Source organism: Anopheles coustani, chromosome X, assembly GCF_943734705.1.
Source record: "Anopheles coustani chromosome X, idAnoCousDA_361_x.2, whole genome shotgun sequence".
NCBI lineage: Eukaryota > Metazoa > Arthropoda > Insecta > Diptera > Culicidae > Anopheles > Anopheles coustani.
In genome coordinates this window covers 1,563,603-1,584,202 of record NC_071290.1, presented here as the reverse complement: position 1 = coordinate 1,584,202, position 20,600 = coordinate 1,563,603, and the positions used below count along the sequence as shown (strand labels likewise).

At 56.1% G+C, this 20,600-nt stretch overlaps 4 protein-coding genes across 4 annotated transcripts; 3 read left to right on the top strand and 1 right to left on the bottom strand.

Moving 5' to 3' along the window:
* The first annotated feature begins 44 nt into the window (after window positions 1–44).
* LOC131268793 (proton channel OtopLc-like) lies at window positions 45–3,119 on the top strand. The gene is made up of 6 exons (XM_058271067.1): window positions 45–76; window positions 651–1,079; window positions 1,168–1,388; window positions 1,461–1,622; window positions 1,716–1,991; window positions 2,167–3,119. Exons 1-6 carry the CDS (start codon window positions 45–47, stop codon window positions 3,117–3,119), a joined length of 2,073 nt encoding a protein of 690 aa, XP_058127050.1.
* Window positions 3,120–6,239: 3,120 nt separating this feature from the next.
* LOC131268790 (proton channel OtopLc) lies at window positions 6,240–12,345 on the top strand. The gene is made up of 5 exons (XM_058271065.1): window positions 6,240–6,319; window positions 9,723–10,358; window positions 10,425–10,642; window positions 10,706–11,113; window positions 11,252–12,345. Exons 1-5 carry the CDS (start codon window positions 6,240–6,242, stop codon window positions 12,343–12,345), a joined length of 2,436 nt encoding a protein of 811 aa, XP_058127048.1.
* A 1,272-nt stretch (window positions 12,346–13,617) lies between these two features.
* LOC131268788 (basic helix-loop-helix transcription factor scleraxis-like) lies at window positions 13,618–14,163 on the top strand. Its single transcript, XM_058271063.1, has 2 exons — window positions 13,618–13,772; window positions 13,887–14,163. The coding sequence occupies exons 1-2, from the start codon at window positions 13,618–13,620 to the stop codon at window positions 14,161–14,163; spliced, it is 432 nt and encodes a 143-aa protein (XP_058127046.1).
* Window positions 14,164–14,336: 173 nt separating this feature from the next.
* Window positions 14,337–20,087, bottom strand: LOC131269748 (sterol regulatory element-binding protein 1). Its single transcript, XM_058272256.1, has 6 exons — window positions 19,501–20,087; window positions 17,007–19,432; window positions 16,222–16,754; window positions 16,039–16,153; window positions 15,099–15,266; window positions 14,337–15,032 (listed from the first exon to the last, which is right to left on the bottom strand). The coding sequence occupies exons 1-6, from the start codon at window positions 19,625–19,627 to the stop codon at window positions 14,682–14,684; spliced, it is 3,720 nt and encodes a 1,239-aa protein (XP_058128239.1). The 5' UTR covers window positions 19,628–20,087; the 3' UTR covers window positions 14,337–14,681.
* Between the last annotated feature and the right edge of the window lie 513 nt (window positions 20,088–20,600).

Sequence of the window (20,600 nt, the reverse complement as noted above, 5' to 3'; positions counted from 1 at the left end):
CAGAGAGCGGAGAAGCCGGAACGACTCCTTCCGGTTGCTAGAGGATGTCGCTGACTCGTGACGGACTATACGCAAGGTAGGGTACGAGCACCGTTGGAGATCCTTGCCCCGGCCAGCACGATCTGGGTTTGAGCGATGGACCTGCGTCGGAGTCAACAGGCCCAGCATGGGGGGCCGGGAGGTTAGGCCCGATGGTTTGTCCCCTCAATTAGCACTCCGCTGCGTGTTCAGTCGTTCGCGATTCATTAGACACCACCCTGGGCTGTTGATGGGAGACCACGTCGGGGGAATGGCGTCGTCGTTGTTGCTCCTCCTTGTCGAGCTCCGGTTAAAAACATCAGCAGTAGAGTTGCTTCCACAGCTCGACAAACGTCCACAGTATACAGTGTGCATTTTTTGACGCCGCCTGCTTGGCCACAACCTGGCACCGGAGGCTGAGGCAAAATGTCGCGAAGTGTTTCCACCGTACGTGAAATGGGACCGATTCCGGAGCTGTGGTGTGTGTCGTTTTGGACGAACTCCTCGAACTCCGCGTGCAATCCGGAGTTCCGGGTTTGGTTACTACACGATGTGTTCAAAGCGTTGACTTAACCGTACTTATGAGTCGTTTGTTATATTTCCGTCGGTGATGTTTACCTTTCCCCAACCAGTGTCCATCCTCCACCGGACGACGACGAATCGCTAGCCGGTGGATCTAACGCCAAAGAGGACCAACAGCAGGAACAACGGAAAGGCAGGTCCCGCCGTCGAGACAGTGAAGCGAGTCGCAGCCAGAGCTCGGCGATGGCCAGCTTGCGACCGACACCGCTGCAGAGTCGACGCGGCACGCTCGACAGCGTGGAGATGGTGGAGCGCTACCAGTACACCAAGAGGCCACCACGCAGCGGATCGCACTCGCCGAGTCAGTACGAGTCCCGGCGGCGGCTGTCTAGCTTCGGCACGCAGCGCCGCATCTTCCTCGACCTGATACGCAAACATGGCAGCAAACTTTCACTCAACCGCAAGTTTTCCGAGACGTCCAAGGGGGATGAGCAGGGCGGGGATCCCGGGCGGCTGAGCCGTGACCGTGCACAGGCTAAGTGAGGCAGGAGGTGCCCGCCAGGTGCCACCGTCCGACACCGCAACATAATCCTCTCCGTGTATCCTTTTCGCTTTCGTCCAACTCAGACACCAGCTCACCATCGCACTGTCGGCGCTGTACAGCAAGCTGTTGATTATCCTTGGCGTGACGCTGCCGATCACGGAGTTTGTAACGTCCAAGGCACCGGCCAACTTCCACCAGGGCTTCTACCTGTACCTGCACGGAGTGAGCATCCTGTTCTGCGTATTCCTGCACGTCGCCCGGTATCGGCGCCGGACGCAACTCGAGTTCCTCTCGCGCTGCGAAGGTAGAATACTGAGAAACTGGCGTACAACATTGACGGCATTCGGTTCATGCATCTTTCAACTGTCACTTTTAGAGCACGACGGCGGCAAGGGGAAGCGGGCGGTGATGAAGACGGCGCCATCGGGGAGTGCTTCCCATAGCGCTTCGTTCTATCTCCGGATAGGCGCCATCGCGTTCGGCATCGGTAGCTTGGTGTACTCCGCGCTCGATTTCGGCCAATACTTCGAGCTGGCAAGTAAGTCCCTCTTCAAAATAAAACCCCACCGTATACACTTCTTCAGATGTTTGGATCCACCTTGTTTTTGGATTTCACCTCCTTGAACTCCAGATGACGAGCGATGCGGTAATGGGTTGGTAGCACTGATGCCAGCCGTTCGCATAGTCCTGTGCGTGGCCCAGATGCAGTTTGTCATCGTGAGCGGCAAGGACTTCGGGCTGGACCATCACACCCTCACATCCCGCTTCGGTCTGATGCACATGCTGGCGACCAACGTCTGCGAGTGGCTGTACGTGCTGGTGGAGGAGGCGAAGCATGAAATAGTACACCTTGGGCATCCCACCGCAAGCGTCTCAGTGCACGCCGTGGGAGCTCAAGCAACAAACGGTGAGTTCTGCCAAAATACTGATACTACACCGACGAGACTAGGTAACCACGTACGTTGTAGGACTTTTTCCTTCTCGGTGCTATACATATATTCTCGGAAACGGAATTCATTTGCAGGATATGTAAGTGTTATAATCTCTTTTCTCGTTTCTTGGCATCGCAGTATCGGCTATAGCGGGATCGGAAGATCTTAAGCTGCACTGCCGGACGAGCAACATCATGGGCTCGCTGGTGCAGAATGCTGCCCCGTTTCTATTCCCGTGCACCATCGAGTATTCGCTCATCTGCGCACTGACACTGTACGATCTCTGGAGTGTGCTCAACCGGAACAGTGACCCCTCGAAGCGAAAGTCGGCTCCGGAGCGTCCGGACCGCGGCGTCACCGGTCGCCCAGCTAACCGCTTCTCGATCGACTGTTCCAGCGCGCAGAAGGGTCTGTTCGGGGGCATCATAACGATAGTGATGACCTTCATCGTGCTCATCATGTACTTCGTGCTGCGCCGCGAGCGCAACCTGCAGGGTGCGGCCACCCTCGAGATCGTGCTGTACGAGCTGGTGCTGTACTCGAGCACCCTGGCGGCGGTTGTCGGTGCCATGGTACGCATGCGGGACCTGCGCGTCACGACGCAGCGCGCCGGCCGGGGAGCGGGCTCGCTGCGTGCCACCCCGCCACTACCTCTCGATTGCCACCTGCTGCTGGTGACGCAGACCGGCATCTACATCTACGGTGTGTTTTCCATCATTGGCACCTACCACACGCACGGCCGGCTCCTGCACTTCGCCGTCGTGTCGGAGATACTCGGGCTGGCGCAAACCTCCCTGCAGACACTGTTCGTGCTCAGCTCGTGGTGGCGCCGGTGCAAGGGTGCGCACCAGAACCGCACCAAACCGGGCCGGGAGCTCATCACCTTCCTGCTCGTGGCCAATCTGGCCGCCTGGATGGTGAACGCGCTCGTCAAGAGCAACGCCAGCTTCCGGCCGCTCGTCATGGGCTTCTACGGTGCGGGCGCGTGGTCCATCATCGCCCACGTCTCGATGCCGCTCGCCATCTTCTACCGCTTCCATTCCACCATCTGCCTGTTCGAGATCTGGAAGAACTCCTACAAGGCGCGCTACAATGAACCGTAGCTGTAAAGCCGAAAAGCGTTAGCGCTGTTGGCGCAACACACGCAACGCACGCACTTCCCCATTCAACACCTCAATTAGTCATCATAAAAAAAAAGAACAGAACCAACAGCAAACAGCGGTATCAACATCTTCACCCCTTGTCCTACCCGGTAGGGTAAATACGATATCTTCGTAATAGTGCAATAAAGTGAGCAATAGGCGAAACTACGGCTGCCCGACACTGTGCCCAATCATCGTCCCCTTTTTGCTGACGCCTTCGACGCCGTGAACGACGTGTCGATTGGACGTCTTAGGCTAAGAAATACTTATAAACACATTGTCGAATAATGGTCAAAATAAAGTAAATCCCAGTTAAATCCCAACGCTCTCTGCCCATCAATCATCACCACAGCATATCGCGCGCCGGTACGAGAACCCGTCAATCAGTGCAAAGTGGATTGGGACGATAAATTATAGGGGCGAGATTAAGTCCAATCCCTCGATCGCCTCGATACCGGAAGATGGAGAGCTATCGGATCGCCTACTAGTTGTACACCTCGATCCTGGCAGCGTTCCGACATCGAGGCGCATCGCCGTCGAGACAAATTTGAGTGCGTCCCCAAGCTAGTGGTATTCGGAGACGCGGCAGTAAATGGATCTCGGTAATTCACCACCGTAAGCCACCATATAACCACTTCGAGTACTGATTTGTGCTATCGTCCGATGATTGAGTGAGTGCGGACTTACTCTCCGGCTCTGGAACGTCGTCGTAAGTAGTAGGCTTTAAGGGTTTATCAAACTCGAAACAACTGCGGCCAGACTAGCGCAATCCGCGCGCCATCAATGTATGCAAGTTCCAGGTACCTGTTGGAATGATTTAGGGCCGGCGTTCGATAACCCGTAGCCGCTGGTGGATTCCTTTTTGCCTTATTTGTGTTTTATGTCTTGTGCAAAGAAATTAAAACTCATTCTATCCAGATTATTGCGACCGCTCGCGATCGTCGCCATCAGTTCGCCCCCGTTCGGGGAAGCCGTGGGTATCGGTGATGGGGTGAAGTTGAACGACTTGCAGCATTGATTGTCAGGAGATTACCGCGGTTTATTGCCGCTACGGCGGGCAATTCGGCACTCAATAACAACAAACATGGACGTCATTCCCGGTCCTGGTGCGATTGCGCCACTCGATTAGTCGCCGAACGGCGGAGGGGTGACTGATCTGACGTCAGTCCGGCGTCTAGTGATGGGGTAGACGCGCGGTTCGCCACTGCACATATGATCCAGGTCAGGCGAACGTTGGCGAGCTTTGGCTGCCAGAATGGCTCGGCTGACTCACACAACCGGTTAGAACGGCGCTCACAGCATACCGAACTCACGGCAAGTCACGTGAGCCTGCACTCCCACCCTCGCTCACCTGTGCGCCACCTTCCGCCCCGCCGCTTGTATGTGTGTTTACATACACATGTCATCGATTGGCACAATTAAGGCACAGCACGGCGAACACAGTGCGTGACAGCTTTTAGCGGTGCGCTCAGCCTATTAGAACGGCACCGACCGATCCGAACCAGTTTTATGATGTTTGATCGAACAGCCAATGCCTCCTACTGCTTCTCCCCCTTCCCACCAAAGTCTTCAGTGGTAATTGGCAATCTGGTGCCACTTTTACTTCCAGCAAGTCTCGCCTGCAAGCCTGAGGCTCCGAGGCTCTTAGGCTGAACTTGAACTTTGAACAGCGACATGCGAACAACGCACTATGCAACCCTTTTCAGAACGCATTCTCCCCTCCTCTGCTCCCTCCCCAAATGGTGCATTGACATAAGCTGCCGGGGGGGGGGGGGTGGGGACACACACACACATTCACACGTGCGCGAATGGGGCTCAAGCGTGAACATTGGCGTGAGATGTTTGCCAAGCCTATTCGCACTTGACAGCGGGCGATCGTCACGCGGATCAGGCGGGTCGAAGCTGTTGGGGGCACAGCATGCACACCGTGCTGATGCCCGCTGGCGACGTCGGTCGTTGTCTTATGACACCGGCTCTTAGGCCCCGGCTTCCTGTCCTTTGCTTCCACACGCATGTGTTGTATGCTGCTCTCAGTGCTTCATTCTCTTCTTCTGACACTCGTTCCTACTCCAGCGGCTTATGGTTAGGGGGTTTGCACGCGTGCCTTCTTGTTGAGTGGAGTTTCTTCACCGTTTTATCTCGCTGGTGCGGCTCTCGGCTGTAGGAGCACACCGCGGCCCAATGATAGTCGCCGCCCGGGCTCGCGTCAGTCTGATCCGATCGGTTGTCTGGTTGTCGCACGTCGCAGTCGCCCGAACCGCGCACCGAACCGTCGTTGAGCCGCGATTCACGCGACAGGTAGACGACTTCTTCCAGAACCTTAGTTCCCGAAAAACGCAGTATCGCTCTTGCACCCCCGGACATTCATCCCGCGAGAAGAAGATTGTGCAACACTCGTATGTGTGTGTGGGTGTATGTGTGACCAATTGATCCGGTGACCTCTCACACCTCCCCTCTCTCTCTGTCTGTATCCGGCATCCGGTGACGTACTGCCGAGTCACATTCGGGCAGATTCGCGAGTGTGGTTCTGTTGCAATTAGCGAGCCTTAGCACCCCCACCCACCCCTCCAACTCCACTGCTGAACACTTCACTCAACAACCTCTCCCCTTCCACCGGTGGGGACCGTGGAAGTTCTGGGAGTTACAACCGCGTTTCGTCAGATAACACGCTTGAGCCGTAATAAACGCTGCGAAGGACATACAGGCAGGCAAGCTTTTTTCAATTAGTGGAAATTGATTGTCTCTCAGTTTGATTGAATCTGGTGCGCGGATAGATAGCAGCCTCTTATTAACGATCCACGTGGGCACAAAGGTGAGTGTGTGCGGGTGCGTTTGTGCGTTGGGCGAAGGAGTGGTGTCCTCGCGTTATCTACGGAGACGGTAGTCGCGCACATCAGCGCGTGCCAGACATATAAGCAGCGCACAAGACCGGTCCCGGGGCTGTCGACGCGTCAATACACCGCTCCGAACGCCAGCGGGTACTAGGTCCGGCGCTAGAGTCCGGCGCGCGAAAACCGTCCTCGACGGGACGTGAGTGTCCACAGCGGTCCCCTCCCTATCAACCCCCCCAAAAACGCCAGCATGTCCTCCAGCTCACCGAGCGGGGGACTCGCCCACGCAGTCACCGGAAAGCTGTACAAGAAGAACTCCGTCTCTTTCAGGTAAGGTCCTACCGCCGAATCGCTAGAGTGATTCCTCTAGCTTTGTGGAGGCGAACATCACATTCTTCTGTCACGCAGCCAGCGTGGCTCCGTTTGGGGTCCACGACTCAGATCTAAACAGTCCTCCGCGTCCCAACAAAGGTGTGCATTGTTCGTGGGAGGCAATCCAATCAACACAACCGGGCCGCTCTTCACGGCTTGCTGAGGCGCTGAGATAACCGGCTCTCATCTGCTATCTATTAATCCAATTTAAACGTGTGAATCAACACAAGCTAGTGCGAAGAGCTCACTAGCCGCCAGCGTCCAGGTCGAGCGGGCGATAGGGGATGCACGGTAATATTGACTCCAACGCCACTTGGGCTCCGTATCATCTTGAACTTGACGGCTGCTATCAGATTTCAGTACTTGATGCATCGCCGGCGATAGTAGATGACGGACCCGACCCGCTGTTAACGCGTCGTGAACTTTAGGGTGGGATGCATTATCTCCGGGGATAGAAGTACCACCCATTCGGGAGTATCAATCCATTGTTTTACTACCTACTTAATCTGGCTATCCTTCTGCGGTCCCACGTCATCCGACAAGGATGAGCTTGGAAAAATGCACCGTGAGCTAAGACTAGCTTAAGTCAAAGGTCAAGACACAATCCAAGGATATTGGAAGACTTTCCCGCGGCAACATGCAGCTTCAATCTCTCGCCAATATCTGAAGGAAGGGGAGGAATTGTACAATCAGTTCGCAAAAAGAACTTTTCCTCAAACGGAATCTCCCCAGAATCGTTGCCCGACTTATATTAGATGGAATCGAAGGGGTCTCTTGGTGAGTCGCCGAATTTAGGGCCCGGACCATGGGAGGACTTTTCCCTAGAGAGTCGTGCGCCTGGCAGGAGTTTAGCCGACACGTGAATGCTAAAACAATCCAGGCGGTAGGGAGAAGATCCGCATAGGGACTGGAAGGCGGAAGGCTCCACACGACGCTCGCTAATTTTCTAACCCTTCCACCTCGCCTCGAGCGGGCACACTTCGTCTGTACCGCCTGTGTGGTTGGCGTTCGGGTTGCACTCATTTGACGATTGAATGGCGGCGCGAGGGATCTAAAAGGGGCGGCGGCAACGGCGGGTACTATAAAAGCCCGGGTGAGTGCGATACGCGCACTTAGTTGCGCGTCGCAGGGCGCATTCTGCACATCACTCCCTCGATTACCACTCGCCCTGCCCCTTCAACCTCTCCCGCAGGTCGTCAAACTCCTAGTGTGTGTGTGTGAGTGTTTAGGTGCGCATACATTCGCCTTCGTGTAGGCGAACGCGATTAGTAGGACGCACCACCAGCCCCCACCTTGGTGCATACCGTGGCGTACGCCATCGGCGCGGCGCTGTGTGTGATCGAGTCCTTCGCCTACGATCAGTATGGCCGCCGTGGCGTGCGCGCCCATGGTCGTCGGCGAGCTGGCGAGTTCCGCCAGCAAAACGGCTACACCACCGCAGCTGTTCCCCAGAGCTGGCGCACTGCTAGTGCGTTCCGCCAAACCACCGCACGCATCACCGCAAAGGTAACACAACTGTCACCGTTGTTTGTTTGGCGTAGCGCCTTACGTCAGAGCGTGCAGATGAGGTTCGATAACCATATTAATTAAGTTCGGTTATCATCTCAATCGAGGAACGGGAAAGGGAGGGAGGGATGGGGCCATAATCAGCCTCTGCCACTCGCAATCCATCATCCATCCTCATGAGCTCGACTTGGCAAGGATGCACGATCACGCCTTTCCCCCCCCCCCCCACTCGTCAACAACGTTCAGCAACCGATGGATCGATGACCACTTTTCCAGTGAGGATGACGATTGTCACCTCATTAGCGGCCCCGCTACCTCTGCTCCCCGCTCTCTGAGGATGCTGAGATGGGTGGATGACGTCGTGCCGCCGGAGCGGGCGCGTAATTGGCCGCGCCGTTTTGGCGCACGGCGTCGCCATCGGAGTCATTTTTGCAATTTGCATTACCGATACGTGCTAAACGGTGTTCACATACTGCGGCTGTTTGCTATTTGATTGGGAAGCCACTTAAGGGGTAGCTCCTCCACACCGCTCCGTCACCTCTCCAAGCCGCAGAAGAGAAGGGAGTCGGGATGGTCCAACGCCGAGTCACATCAGGCTATCAGAGCAGTGTGCCAGTGTGCAAGCTGCGGAGGCAATCGAGCGAGATATAGTGATCGATTTTCGGCGTAGAGGAAGGGGGCATCGGGCACCGCACATCCCCCCCTCCCCTCCCGTTGTCACCCGCGCACGCGGCTGATAACGAAACTCCGAGATTGCCCGGTAGCACGGTGGTCACGCAACCTTGTCGCAGGCGCTCGGTCGCCCGACGTTGCCTGATTGTTTCAGTGCTCGCCCTACACGGTCCACACGCGGACGCCGGCGCTCGGTTCGGTCTCGTGCTGTCTACGTGCGGAAGAACTAGTTTTGCCCGTTGCACCACCCGCCCGGCTTGTTGGTTGTTTATCTTCCCCGCGGCCCCCGGGCCTTGTGTGTTGTGTCCGTAAAGCGTACTCACCTGTCAGGCCAGTCAGGCCTGTCAGCCATCGATCAACCGTAACGCGGGGCGTAAAAGTGCACTCCACTTATAGCTGCCCTGTCCCAGCGACCGTGACCCTTCCGTCGGCAGGTACTACACTGCGGGCAGGCGGGTCCACCGTGTCCTTTTTCGCCTCTCCCTCTCTCTCTCTCTCTTAGCTCCTTTAGGTCGAAGGTGCCACCGGAGGACGGAAGCAAACGGTAGCCAATCGGAAGCCCGGCGCTGAGCTGCCCAATAAAGCTGCAGTTGCGCAATTCCCTATCGCGAGCCCAACAAGCGTCATTAAGTGACCGGGACCCCTGATAAGAAAAAGAAAAAGAAATAAGGGAGAGAGTTATCCGTATAATCACCATCACCAAAACCACCTCTCCTCCCCTCTCCTCCCCCTCCTCCACTCCCATCGATCATCCGAGGCGCATCAAACGGCACCTGGATACTAACAGTGTTGATAGTGTGCTGCGAACAGGTTCGCCAGATTATCGATGCATGTACCACCGAAATACGCAACGACTCGATTAACGCGATATGGCCGTAATCTTTTTGGCAATGATACTGCTGTGTCGATTGCCAACAACGAAAACGAGTTTGCTAGGAAGACGTGCTAGGCCGTCCGAGATCGATTGGTCAGCTTCTCCTCCCAACTAGGTTATCTCCACAGATCTTCCCTTCTGTATCGCTGGAGTACGCCTTTTGTTCCTCTATCGATAGTTACCGTCCTCTGGTTCAGAGGAGAGGGTTCGAACCCGGCGCAATGGCGCTCGGCTGTCTAGCAATCAATAAATATCGAACACTGAGCTCTAGAAGAGGTGATTAACTGGACCGTTTCACAACCTTCGCAGCGAACAGTTGGAAAGTGAGCTAGCATCGCTGAGCATCGCCACCGCGACGGTCGACGAGGAGGATCCGGAAGCTGAGCGCGCCAGCGACGATGCCGGTTCGGCGAGCGGCGGACTAGCATCGAGGGACGGACAGTACCTGTCGGTGCCGCGGGTAGACGACGCGGGCGACGAAGCGGTACAGCTACTGGGTAAAACCATCACCAACACCACCACCAACCCGTCCATTCTGAGCGGCAGTAGTAAGAGCATGCCTCCCAAGTACGCGAGCCAAAGCCACCATCTTAGCCACAGCCATCACAACCACCATCACCACTCCAACACCATGCTGGATCAGATCCCGGAGGATCTGGAGTCGAAGCGGAACGGTGGCACCAACGATGTGACGTACCCTTCGCCGAGGCGGCTGTCCATAGTGCCGCCGGATGCGTCGGGAACTGGCGCTAGCCACAGCAAACCGTCGCTGATGGCGGCGATCAGGCGTGGTTCGCTGGCGTGGCTGCCCGGCCGCCGGCAACACAACATCGAGCTCGAGTCCAACATGGGCAGCAAGGTGTCGCTCAGCCAGCTGCCGCCCTCTAGCGGACCCTTCAGCGAGCAGGCACTAGAGTCACGCCGGAAGAACCGCAGATTTGGCGAGTAAGTAGTACCAGCGGCATGCCTCCAACGATCTCCCGCGTCATCTCGCTTATCCGTATCTTGCAGCGACGCACTGAGTACGGCGCTGTCGGCACTGTACGCCAAGATCATCGTCATTCTGGGAATCGCGCTGCCCGTCACGGAGATCCTCTCCTCGCAGATCCCGGCGAACGTCTACCAGGGCTTCTACCTGTTTCTATACACGGTCAGCATCGTGTTTGTCATCTTCGTGTACGCCTCCACCATGCGCCGGCGTGCGGTCATGACTCTCATCAAAAACTACCGTAAGTATCACATGCCCAGAGATGCACACACACAGTGCGATAGTAACATTTTCCCGACCACAGACGCCAAAACGAACAGCACCGGCGGGTCGACGAAGAAGCGCGTCCCGCACTTCGGCAGCTTCTATCTGCGCGTCGGTGCGATCGCCTTCGGCATCGGCACCATGGTCTACTCCGGGCTGGAGTTTGGCCAGTACTTCGAGCTGAACGCGTCGCCCGGCTGCTCGAGCATCTTCATCGCGCTGACACCGGCCGCCCGCATGCTGCTGTCGCTGGTGCAGATGCAGTTCATCTTCCTCAACACGTCCGAGCTGGACATGGCCCGGCACAAGGTGTTCGCCCGCTTCGGCCTGATGCACATGGTGGCGACGAACCTGTGCGAGTGGCTGTACGTGCTGGTCGAGGAGACGAAGCACGAGATTCACCATCTGGCGCACTTGGCGCACCACGCGGTCGCCGGACACCACCAGGGTAAGCTACTCTCCAACTCCTCCTCAGCCCTCGGAATCAATCAACTCCAACGTACGCGATTGATTGATTCTAGGCCTCTTTCAAATGGAGTATAGAATCAAACTCACAATTTCTCCACTCTTCGTCCTTCGCCTAAAGACTCCGCGGCTAGTCATGGATCGGTGGCGAGCACAACGCATGCTCCAAACGCCAGCGTTGTTGTCAGCACGCCGGAATCGTCGTCCGAGGAGTTGCTGGATCAGGCCGCGGGAGCCCTCGTGAACCACACGGTGGTGCGGCGGGCAGCAGGCGAGTCGGGGGAGTACGTCGACTGTCAGCGGACGAACATCATGGGCTCGCTGGTGCAGAACGTGTCGCCTTTCCTGTTCCCGTGCACGATCGAGTACTCGCTCATCTGCGCGGTCATCCTGTACGAGATGTGGAAGAAGGTGAAGACGATCGCCGAAATCGACCGGACGCGCCGCAGCTCTATCAAGGTGCAGACGGCCGGCGGCTCGAAGAGTGCGCACCACTTCTCGGTCGACTGCTCCCGGGCGCACCGGGGCATGTTCGGCGGCATCCTGCTGACGGTGCTGACCATCATCTGCCTGATCATGTACTTCGTGCTGTACGACGAGCCCGGCTACGAGTACTTCGCCATCCAGGAGGTGACGATCGCCGAGACGCTGATGTACACGGTGACGGCGGTGGCGGTGCTCGTCGCCATGCTGAAGATGCGCGACCTCAAGTACCAGCGCCGGAAGAACGATCACCACGCCGGCTCGATCAGCCTCGACTGCACGCTGCTGGTGCTCGCCCAGACCGGCGTCTACGTGTACGGCATGTTCAGCATCGTCGGTAGCTACTTCTCGATGCAGCAGGACGTTCTGGGGGCACGCGAGGCGCTGGTCGCCGAGCTGTTCAGCCTCATCCAGACCTCCATCCAGACGCTCTTCATCCTGAACGCCGTCTGGCGTCGGTGCCGCGGCGCACAGCAGAACCGCACCAAGCCCGGCCGCGAGATCGTCACCTTCCTGCTCGTCGCCAACATGGCGATGTGGTTCATCAACACGCTGATCAAGGGACGGGCCAGCTTTCGGCCGTCGCATCTGGACTTCTTCGGCACCTGGGCCTGGACGGTGATCACGCACGTCTCGATGCCGCTAGCCATCTTCTACCGCTTCCACTCGACCATCTGCCTCTTCGAGATCTGGAAGTCCACCTACAAGGTTAAAATCTCCGATCACCACTGACACAAGTGTCAACGTCGATCACGTCGACCATTCACCATCCACTCTCCGAGCCACGTCTACACTGTTTCGGTCGCGATTGCGATTAGTTTCCTTTTCGTACGTTTTCTGTGTCTATTTGCTATGATTTGTACACCGCTCCACTAGCCTTTCCCCCCCTTACTCGTGCACAGCAACCCCTTCCAGCAAAGGAAGAGCAATTCAGAAAGCAGTATTAGCTTGTTTGGTAAGTTACGATACGAGATGTAAACTTAGTTGGCCCGATAGCGCAGCAGAACGCTGCTGATGAAATTGTATAATAAAAGCCACTAGTACTTAATACCATGGACCGTTGTTTTCATTCGCGGATGGGAGATTAAAAACACCCACAATCATCCAGAAAACTGGTGCAGTCAACCACTGTGAAACTTCAACGTTATTTCCCATTCGTCTCGACGAAATCCACGCTCACGTAATGGTTCCAGTCCCATTCATAATATTCTGCGCTAGGATAACCAAAAGAGGTAGAGAAGCGGAATGCATTAAAAACAAATAGACGGAACGGAGAAAGTGAACCCGAACAGCGAGAAAGGTCGGGGGAAAGAGGAACTAAGGCTAAGGACCGCAGCATCAAGGGTCATAATGCGCCCGGGGACCCGACGACCCGCGCACTTGCAGGAAGGGAAAAGAGAAATGGGAAACCAAAACAAAATAGGCAACAAGTTGTCATGTTTTCATGCATTGCGCGTTTTTCTCGTCTTGCGGCGCGCCTTTCCGGTCGGTGTTTTCCCGCTCGCCGGGCCGGATCGGGTACTTTCCTCCTTCCGAGACCGAAAAAAGGCGATCCATTCATAGCCGGCGACATCTGCGATATCGATCAGTTGTTCGGTGCTGGAAGGAAGGAAGATCGAGAGCGACAAGGGTAAAAAGACGTGCCGGCAGAATATTCGAGATTCCCGGAGATTGCCAAGAGGAAACCTAGATAGAAGGAGGGATAGGGAGAGGGAGAGAGAGAAGGAGAGGGTGAGATTCGGCCTCGTTAACCCATAAACATGTCCGGGGATCGCAGGCCAGTGCGTGTGTTGTGTGTTTATATGGGCCGTTGTGTTGTTGTTTGTGCCATTCGTCATGTTCGAGTAATGACTTAATTTGTTTTCCACATGGTGTTTTTTTTCCACCGCGCCGCAGAGTCGGGTAACACGGACTCACGTCATTTGTCGTTGCGTCGTTCAGTGAGTCTTCGAACGCGCACATACCCGGATCGCATTGTGAGGCGATGTGCCTCTGAGCAGCAGGATGAGCCGAAACCGGCAGCGCGGCAACAACAGCAACCTCCTACCATCGGCACTGGAACCGTCCGGAATCCACGGCGAGCAACAGCAGCAGCAGCAACAGTGTGGCTTCGAGCAGCGGCTGCAGGCAAACGCGCGGGAACGCTACCGGACGCACAGGTGAGCAGCCCTAGTGATGGCTCACGATAGGAGTAGTGGCAGTGGCAGCAGCAACACCACCCCAACTGAGCTGCTCCGCACGGCGGGCCTTCCTCCCTTTCTCGTTCCACCCAGTGTCAACGCGGCGTTCAGCACCCTGCGCCAGCTCATCCCGACCGAGCCGAAGAACCGCAAGCTGTCCAAGATCGAAACGCTCCGGCTGGCGAAGAGCTACATCTCGCACCTGGTCGCCGTGCTGGTGACCGGCAACAGCCAGCGACCCTGCGGTGGCATCGAGCATCCCGCACCGAGCGGCCACAACCTTCGGCGACCCAACGACCAGGACGAACCGGCACCGGAAACTGGACGCCCAACAATCTGCACGTTCTGCGTCACGTTCGACAAGTGCTAGGGGGCGACATCCTATCAACCATACAACGTTCGTGACGACCATCACCTTCTTCTTAACGCAACGTGTTCAATGTGGAGAATATAGCTAATAAAACCAACGCAGTGCATCTAGTTTGGACCAGTGTCGACTTCTTTCTTCCGGTTTGCTACATACGTGAAACCCCAGTGACACTTTTTCTCGAACGCACACTTTACGTACGTTTATTAGAAGTATTACACATATTATGTGTGTGTGTATTCCTATGACATATGATCTTGATAAAAGTTCTGTTCCTCATTGTAAAATAAGAGCCTACGAATAAAGCCGGGTGCATCAGGACGAAAGCAGGTCAAAACGAAAACAAACTGCGGCGATGTGCTGCAAAACAAACCAAAAAAGTCCCACCACGGGCTCCGCGCTTACCAATAAATTACTAATCTAGGTGTTTAACACGTTAAAAAGGGGGCAGAGAAAGGACGAAGTACAGCTAGGCTAGGTAGTTAATATGAGTACAAAAAAGGAAAAACACCGGTTGGCCCTCAATTGGTCACACTGCCGCTGCCGAGCGATTTCATCAGCTGGTAGCACTGCTGCAGGCGCTTCTTATCGCCGATCTTCTCCAGCGTCTTGGCGGCCTCCTCCAGCATTCCGGCCCGCTCGCCCGGCGACGACAGGCAGGGGGACGGTAGGTGCTTGCAGGCGACGTACAGTGCGGCCGCCCGCTCCCGCCCACCCTCGAGCTGGGCCGACCGGTCCTTGCCGCAGATGAGGGACGAGCGGCAGTTGCGCTGGCGCAGGCTGCGATCGAGCAGCTGCTGTGTCGGGCCGGGTGCAGCGCCCGCCATCAGCCGACAGATCGCCTCGTAGAGGAACACGCGCGACTGGGCGTTCTGCGAAACGAAAGAACCATTAATGTCTACCGCCCGGTGGTTGGTGTTTTTACCGTAGGTGCTGACCGGAAATTTGCTCGTCACCAGACGGAGCAGGTTGAGGTCGGCTTGGAATGCCGCCAAGATCGTGCCCGGTACGGTCAGGTAGTCCTGGTAGTAACGCATGTCGTTCTCCATCTCCCAGAGGGCCGTCCGGGACTCGAGCAGCCAGTCGCAGGCGAGTAGCTGGGCAAGCTGCATGAAAAACCAATCCGACGATGAATATAGTCTCAATAGTATAGGTAATACATACTAGTTCACACAACGATGGATGGTGCACCTTAACACATAGACACTTTCGCTGCATTCAAATGTACACGTTTATAAAACTTAAAAATGAAATGAAAACCCTAGCCAATCGAACAGCGTTCAACCAAACACCATATGAAAAAGCTAGAATTCATCACCATGTTTGTTGACATTCACCAACAAACGATAATGGAAGCCATTATCGATAAGCTGTGCGATAAAGGTAAGCAACTCATAATAATGTTCACAAATGAAATATTTTGTAAACAAAGCCGCTTACGAAAAGTCGCCACTTTCCTATGCCCTAGTTTTTAACCGATTTCAACATTCGGTTGTTACATTAACTAGTTTCCTAAACACTTATAACCTATCAGTTGATTTGGAAATAATTTAAAAGAGAATGTTGATTGATTGCAGATGCTACGAGTACGATTTGTAACTCGGGCCTGGTGGTTGAAGTATATTCTAACTGATCGGTAAAATTGATGTTTATAGTTAGACCATATCGATGTGCACCAGTATCACTGTATTCGGTCCGCTTGAGCCTTGTGTAGAGGTGAGTGTGTCCGAAGGGCGCACCTTCGGGTTGCACTGCAGAAGTACTGCACCGGTTTGCGAACACGAAAAGTGCAATGCAACTACAATGCACCCGCAGGAGGGACAGGAGGTTAGGCGAGCTGGGGGTCCGCTGATGGTGTGAAATGGACGCGCGACTTACCAGCTTGAGGCGGCTCGGTGTCTTGCAGATGTTGCCGGTCAGACTGTCCTCCAGCAGGCGGCTGCTCGCGTTGCACTGCTCGAAGATGGTGGCAAAGTCCGATTCCGTTTTGGTGCTAGAGAGAGAAAGGTACGTGCAGAGTGAACTGCTGCAGTATTGTTATGGGGCCAAAGACAAACTTACATTAGACCACGCTTGACCTGGAACGCAACCAGCAGGGCGTTGGCGAGCGGATCCTGCTGCGGATGGCGCAACTCAGCCGGGATGTTCTCAACGTGACCGTACAGCGACTCGGCACGCTCGTCCTCGCCTAGCAGCCAGAAGGCGGCCACGCTCAGCAAGTTCGACCACCAGTGGGCCAGCTGATCGAAGCAGCCGTTCCCGTGCAGGACGCAAGCATCGAACGGTACCGGCTGCTCGGTGGTCAGCGTGTCCTTCAGCAGCTCGGTGAAGTGCAGGATATCGCTGTTGGGACAACCGCTGTCGGCGTGCAGGCCACCGGTCCCACCGGCCTTACCCATCAGCTCCGAGCCGCGATCGACGTCGTCCCGGTGGATCGCCTCCTTGCCCGCCGCTTGCAGTCCGGCCGCGTCGCTTCCACTCGCGACCAGCCGGCCCTGACCGTGCGCGTCCCGCCCGGAGCCAACAAGCAGCTGGATTGCCTTCTGCAGCAGGTTCAGCCGGTACTCGCGCATCACGTACTCGAGCGGGTCGGCCTTGTCGGAGGAAAAGAAAGAAGGAAAATTTTGTGAACATTCGTTGGTCTGAAAAGCTGATGCGAGATTGCCGATTGTTGATGTTTTGATATCGGGTTGTCAAGAGGAAAGGTTTGCAATGATCTAGCTCAGAGAATGTCAGGGCAAATTATGTAGAATTATTTTTGATAATAATGGTTAAATTATCATCAAACTAAATGCTGTGTGATTCGATACGCGAAACCCGGATGAGAAAAGTCCACTGGAATATACCTTGTTGCACAGACGCGTGAAAGTCTCGTGCGAGTCACCGAGCCGCTCCTCGTAGCGGAAAGTGCTGCTGGCGGTGAGAAACTGGAAGCCGTAGGCGGTGAACAGCCAGCGGAACTTGCGGCTCGTATGATCGCTGGCTAGCTGCTTCGCCTTGCCGAGATAGTAGCGGCAGAAGTACTGCATCATGCGTGGGTAGCTGCGCTTCACGCGCAGCGCTGCCAGCAGGTAGATCTCGATCGTGTCGTCCACCGAGAGGACACCGGCGGCCGCCTCTGCCATGTTGACGGCGCACAAGCTCATCATGAGGCCGTTCGCGTCCGTGTGGTCCGAGACGAGGTGCAGCTGGTTGAGCCGATGGTAGAGCAGGGCAAGTTCGCGCGCCGAGTGTAGCGCGTGCATTCGTTCGCCCTCGGGCTTGAAGAGGCCACCGGTGCGGCGCGACAGCCAGCGTCCGATGTACAGCCGGTGGAAGAACATACGCACAAACTGCCACGCGGTCGCCGAGGCGCACTCGAGGCGTGTCGAGGGCAGCGACAGCCCGAACGATTGCAGGCACAGCTTCGCCTCGCGGTACGATTCGGTCGCGTTGCCCCGCCGGAACTCGACGTCCGATTGGCGCTTGTGCTTCCAGTAGTCGGTGGAGGCACGGGAGCGCGGCGTCAGCACGGGGTCGCCGTACACCAGCATCCGGACGAGGCAGAGCGCGAGAAAGATGAAGTTGACAAGCGCCAGCAGCAGCGAGGACGAGATGCGCGACCACGAGAACGACTCCTCCACGGCGAGGATGCGCCGCTGCGTGCCCATCTCCTCGTACAGCCGGCCCTCGCCGTCGTCGGTGGCGAACGAGAGCAGACTCCCAAAGGGGTTCACGATCAGCACGGCCAGCATGAACATGCAGATGGTGAGCCTCGAGTTGGACGACATGCCCCCGATGCCGGACATCAGATCGTCATCCAGCAGGTCGTCGCAGCCGGACGGCGAACCGGCGGTGGACAGGTGGATGGAGGACGAGCCACCGAACGGCGAGCCCGGCATCGAGCTGTCCGAGTGCGTCGGCGATGAGGACGGGTTCGATTCGTCGCTGCGTGGCGGCGTGATCGGTGCCGTCGTCAGCATTTCGTCCGCCACACTCTGCTGGCTCACCAGCAAGTCCTTGAGCGTGTGCTTATGATCGGAGAAGCGTAGCTTGTAGCTCATATTTTCCTGCCGGAGCGCATTGTTCTGCTTCTGCAGGTGCCGGATGTGGTCGATCGCTTTGCGTAGGATAGCCGACTTGTTCAGCTTCGCCTCCTCGCCCACGACGATGTTCTTCAACTCCACGATGCAGCTGTTGATGGACGTTCGGTAGCGCCGTTCGATCGCATTGTGCGCCGACCGCTTCACCTCCTTCACCTTCGGAACCCCGATTCCGGGGGACCCGAGCCCATTCGACGATGACGATCCCGGTGATGCAGCCGTTGCAGGCTGCAGGCGATTAAGCTGCACCTTGGCCCGCTCCGGCTGGGCCGGTGCAGCGTCCAACATGACGGGTATACCGGCCGTCAGAACCGGGCCGTTCAACGTGTTGACGAGCGTGTGGATATTGGCCGGGTTAGCCTTCACCGTCGCCGTCGTCGTAGCGATCGAATGCACGTTCGCGCTGGTGTAGATGACCGGCGTGTTCGCCTGCAGAAACACGGCCGACTGCTTGTCGGCCGTTTGCAGCGCAAATAGCTGCTGCATCACGGGCATGGCGGCCGTTGCACCGGCGCTGCCTCCGGATGCCACCGTCGGTTGGGTCAGGTTTTGCAATCGCACGTTCGAAAGGCCTGGCAGCAGGGTTCTGGTGGTGGTCTGCTGCTGTGCCGTTGTTGCCGGAGCGATCTTTTTCGCCGTGTACGTGTGAGCCACGGAACCAAGCCCATTTGCATTCGCTACCAGAAGCGTTTGTGCACCAGTCGGGCCGACCGCGGCACCGTTTTGCGTCAGAATGACCGAGCGCGGGCCGGTTACGATCTGTGAGGGCTGCAGGTGCAAATGCTGGGGTGCAATTTGTGGTGGGGCAGGTAAAATCTGTTGCTGCTGCTGCGGCGGCGCTGGAGCGAGTGGTTGAAGTACGGTGTGTTTCTTTTCCTCCTTTGAACGCTGCGGCTGCTGCTGCTGCTGCGTCGTTTGCTGGGAGCTCGCGGGCTCCGCACTTGTCGCCGTCGTCGCCAACAGCATAGGATCGTTGGGCAGCACCAGGTTCTGATACAGTGACGGCTCGGTCGACACGGCTGAAGCGGTGTCCGAAGCGACACACTCTTCCTTCACTGTTACGCCTGGCGAGGCGCTACCGATGGCCGTCGAGTTGGCGGACACGTTCATCGACGGACCATCCTCCCAGCTGTAGTTGGTGAGAAAGTCCTCCCCCATGATGTTGATCAGCTTCTCCTCGTTCATTTGGTCTGCGAACGAAAGAACCATTAGCCTCTCTTGGCAAACGAAAGCTATGCTTCACTTCAAAGACACTTACAAATATCGGTGATATCACCGATGTCGCTCATGTCGTTCATATCGAGCTCATCCTCCTTGAACACCGTGGCCGGGAAGTACATCCCGGGCGGTTGGAACGGATCGTTCCACACCCTGTCCTGATCCATTTCGCGCCTTTGTTTTTACCGAGCCAAACGCTCAAGCTCACTTATTGACTTTTTTCTCTTCTCAAACTACCAGAAATAACACAACACCACACCGCGAGACGGAACGAAATGTTTTGCAAACACTGTTGTGTGTTGCATCAACCGCGAGCTGCGCTCGTGAAACTTCAAACCGCGGCGGCGACCCGTGTTTTGATGATCCGACGAAAACATAAGATCATGCGACCGTCTCGACCAATCAGCGGCCGCCGTTTCGCATCGTACGATTTTATACACCCGTGACGTCACGAAATACCCCCTATACGCTGTGTAACCACTTCGATTCGAAACGAACAATCCGATCTGCGTCGTACGGCGGGCGGATCAAAACGCCGAAACGCGGTCACCTTTTAGGACGAAAATTACGCACGACTTTGTTTGATTAAACGTTGGAAATGTTCACGTTTTAGGTAATTTGTTGATGGGAGCGCTGTTGATGGCCGGAACGTGGTTTATTGAAGCACATAATACACACTTTATGCTACTACGCTGCATGTAAAAACATTCTTCCTGTTATCTTGACAGCTGTCAAGCACTGGGCATTGTACGTTCATACGACCTGGTTTGGGTGCTGTAGACGTTTCAGTTCGGCAGTGAATCAGAGCGGAGGTTAGCAGTGCAGTTCCTGAAAGGGTTAGCGGAAAAGTAAGGTTACGGCACGACCGCGTGGTCACGCCGAGCTGGAGCTCAGGTCAGAAAAATCCTAGCTGCCGCACATCTCGTTCTGTTTGAGTCAATCAAGCAGACCACGAGTTCTTGTGTCCTGACAACGGAAGGAATTATCCCTCCCGTGGCCGGCGGGTGGACATATGGCTATTATTAGCCGGTCCTAAAGGACGAGCCCCTTCATAGAAGTTCGGACAGAGTCGGTACGCCTCTGATTACGAGTAAGGGAACAAACGTTCGACTTAGCGTAGGAGGATATACCCCGACTCGC

What these genes read in the sequence shown, in the direction of transcription:
- LOC131268790 (XM_058271065.1), top strand. Translation starts at nt 6,240, where the DNA reads ATGTCCTCCAGCTCACCGAGCGGGGGACTCGCCCACGCAGTCACCGGA. An exon ending in AAGAACTCCGTCTCTTTCAG is followed by an intron (nt 6,320 to 9,722) that starts GTAAGGTCCTAC and finishes CAACCTTCGCAG; the next exon opens with CGAACAGTTGGAAAGTGAGC. An exon ending in AAGAACCGCAGATTTGGCGA is followed by an intron (nt 10,359 to 10,424) that starts GTAAGTAGTACC and finishes CGTATCTTGCAG; the next exon opens with CGACGCACTGAGTACGGCGC.
- LOC131269748 (XM_058272256.1), bottom strand. Translation starts at nt 19,627, where the DNA reads ATGGATCAGGACAGGGTGTGGAACGATCCGTTCCAACCGCCCGGGATG. An exon ending in TCACGCGTCTGTGCAACAAG is followed by an intron (nt 16,755 to 17,006) that starts GTATATTCCAGT and finishes TCCTCCGACAAG; the next exon opens with GCCGACCCGCTCGAGTACGT. An exon ending in TGGTGACGAGCAAATTTCCG is followed by an intron (nt 15,033 to 15,098) that starts GTCAGCACCTAC and finishes TTCGTTTCGCAG; the next exon opens with AACGCCCAGTCGCGCGTGTT.
- LOC131268793 (XM_058271067.1), top strand. Translation starts at nt 45, where the DNA reads ATGTCGCTGACTCGTGACGGACTATACGCAAG. An exon ending in CCAATACTTCGAGCTGGCAA is followed by an intron (nt 1,623 to 1,715) that starts GTAAGTCCCTCT and finishes CTTGAACTCCAG; the next exon opens with ATGACGAGCGATGCGGTAAT. An exon ending in GGGAGCTCAAGCAACAAACG is followed by an intron (nt 1,992 to 2,166) that starts GTGAGTTCTGCC and finishes TATCGGCTATAG; the next exon opens with CGGGATCGGAAGATCTTAAG.
- LOC131268788 (XM_058271063.1), top strand. Translation starts at nt 13,618, where the DNA reads ATGAGCCGAAACCGGCAGCGCGGCAACAACAGCAACCTCCTACCATCG. An exon ending in GAACGCTACCGGACGCACAG is followed by an intron (nt 13,773 to 13,886) that starts GTGAGCAGCCCT and finishes CGTTCCACCCAG; the next exon opens with TGTCAACGCGGCGTTCAGCA.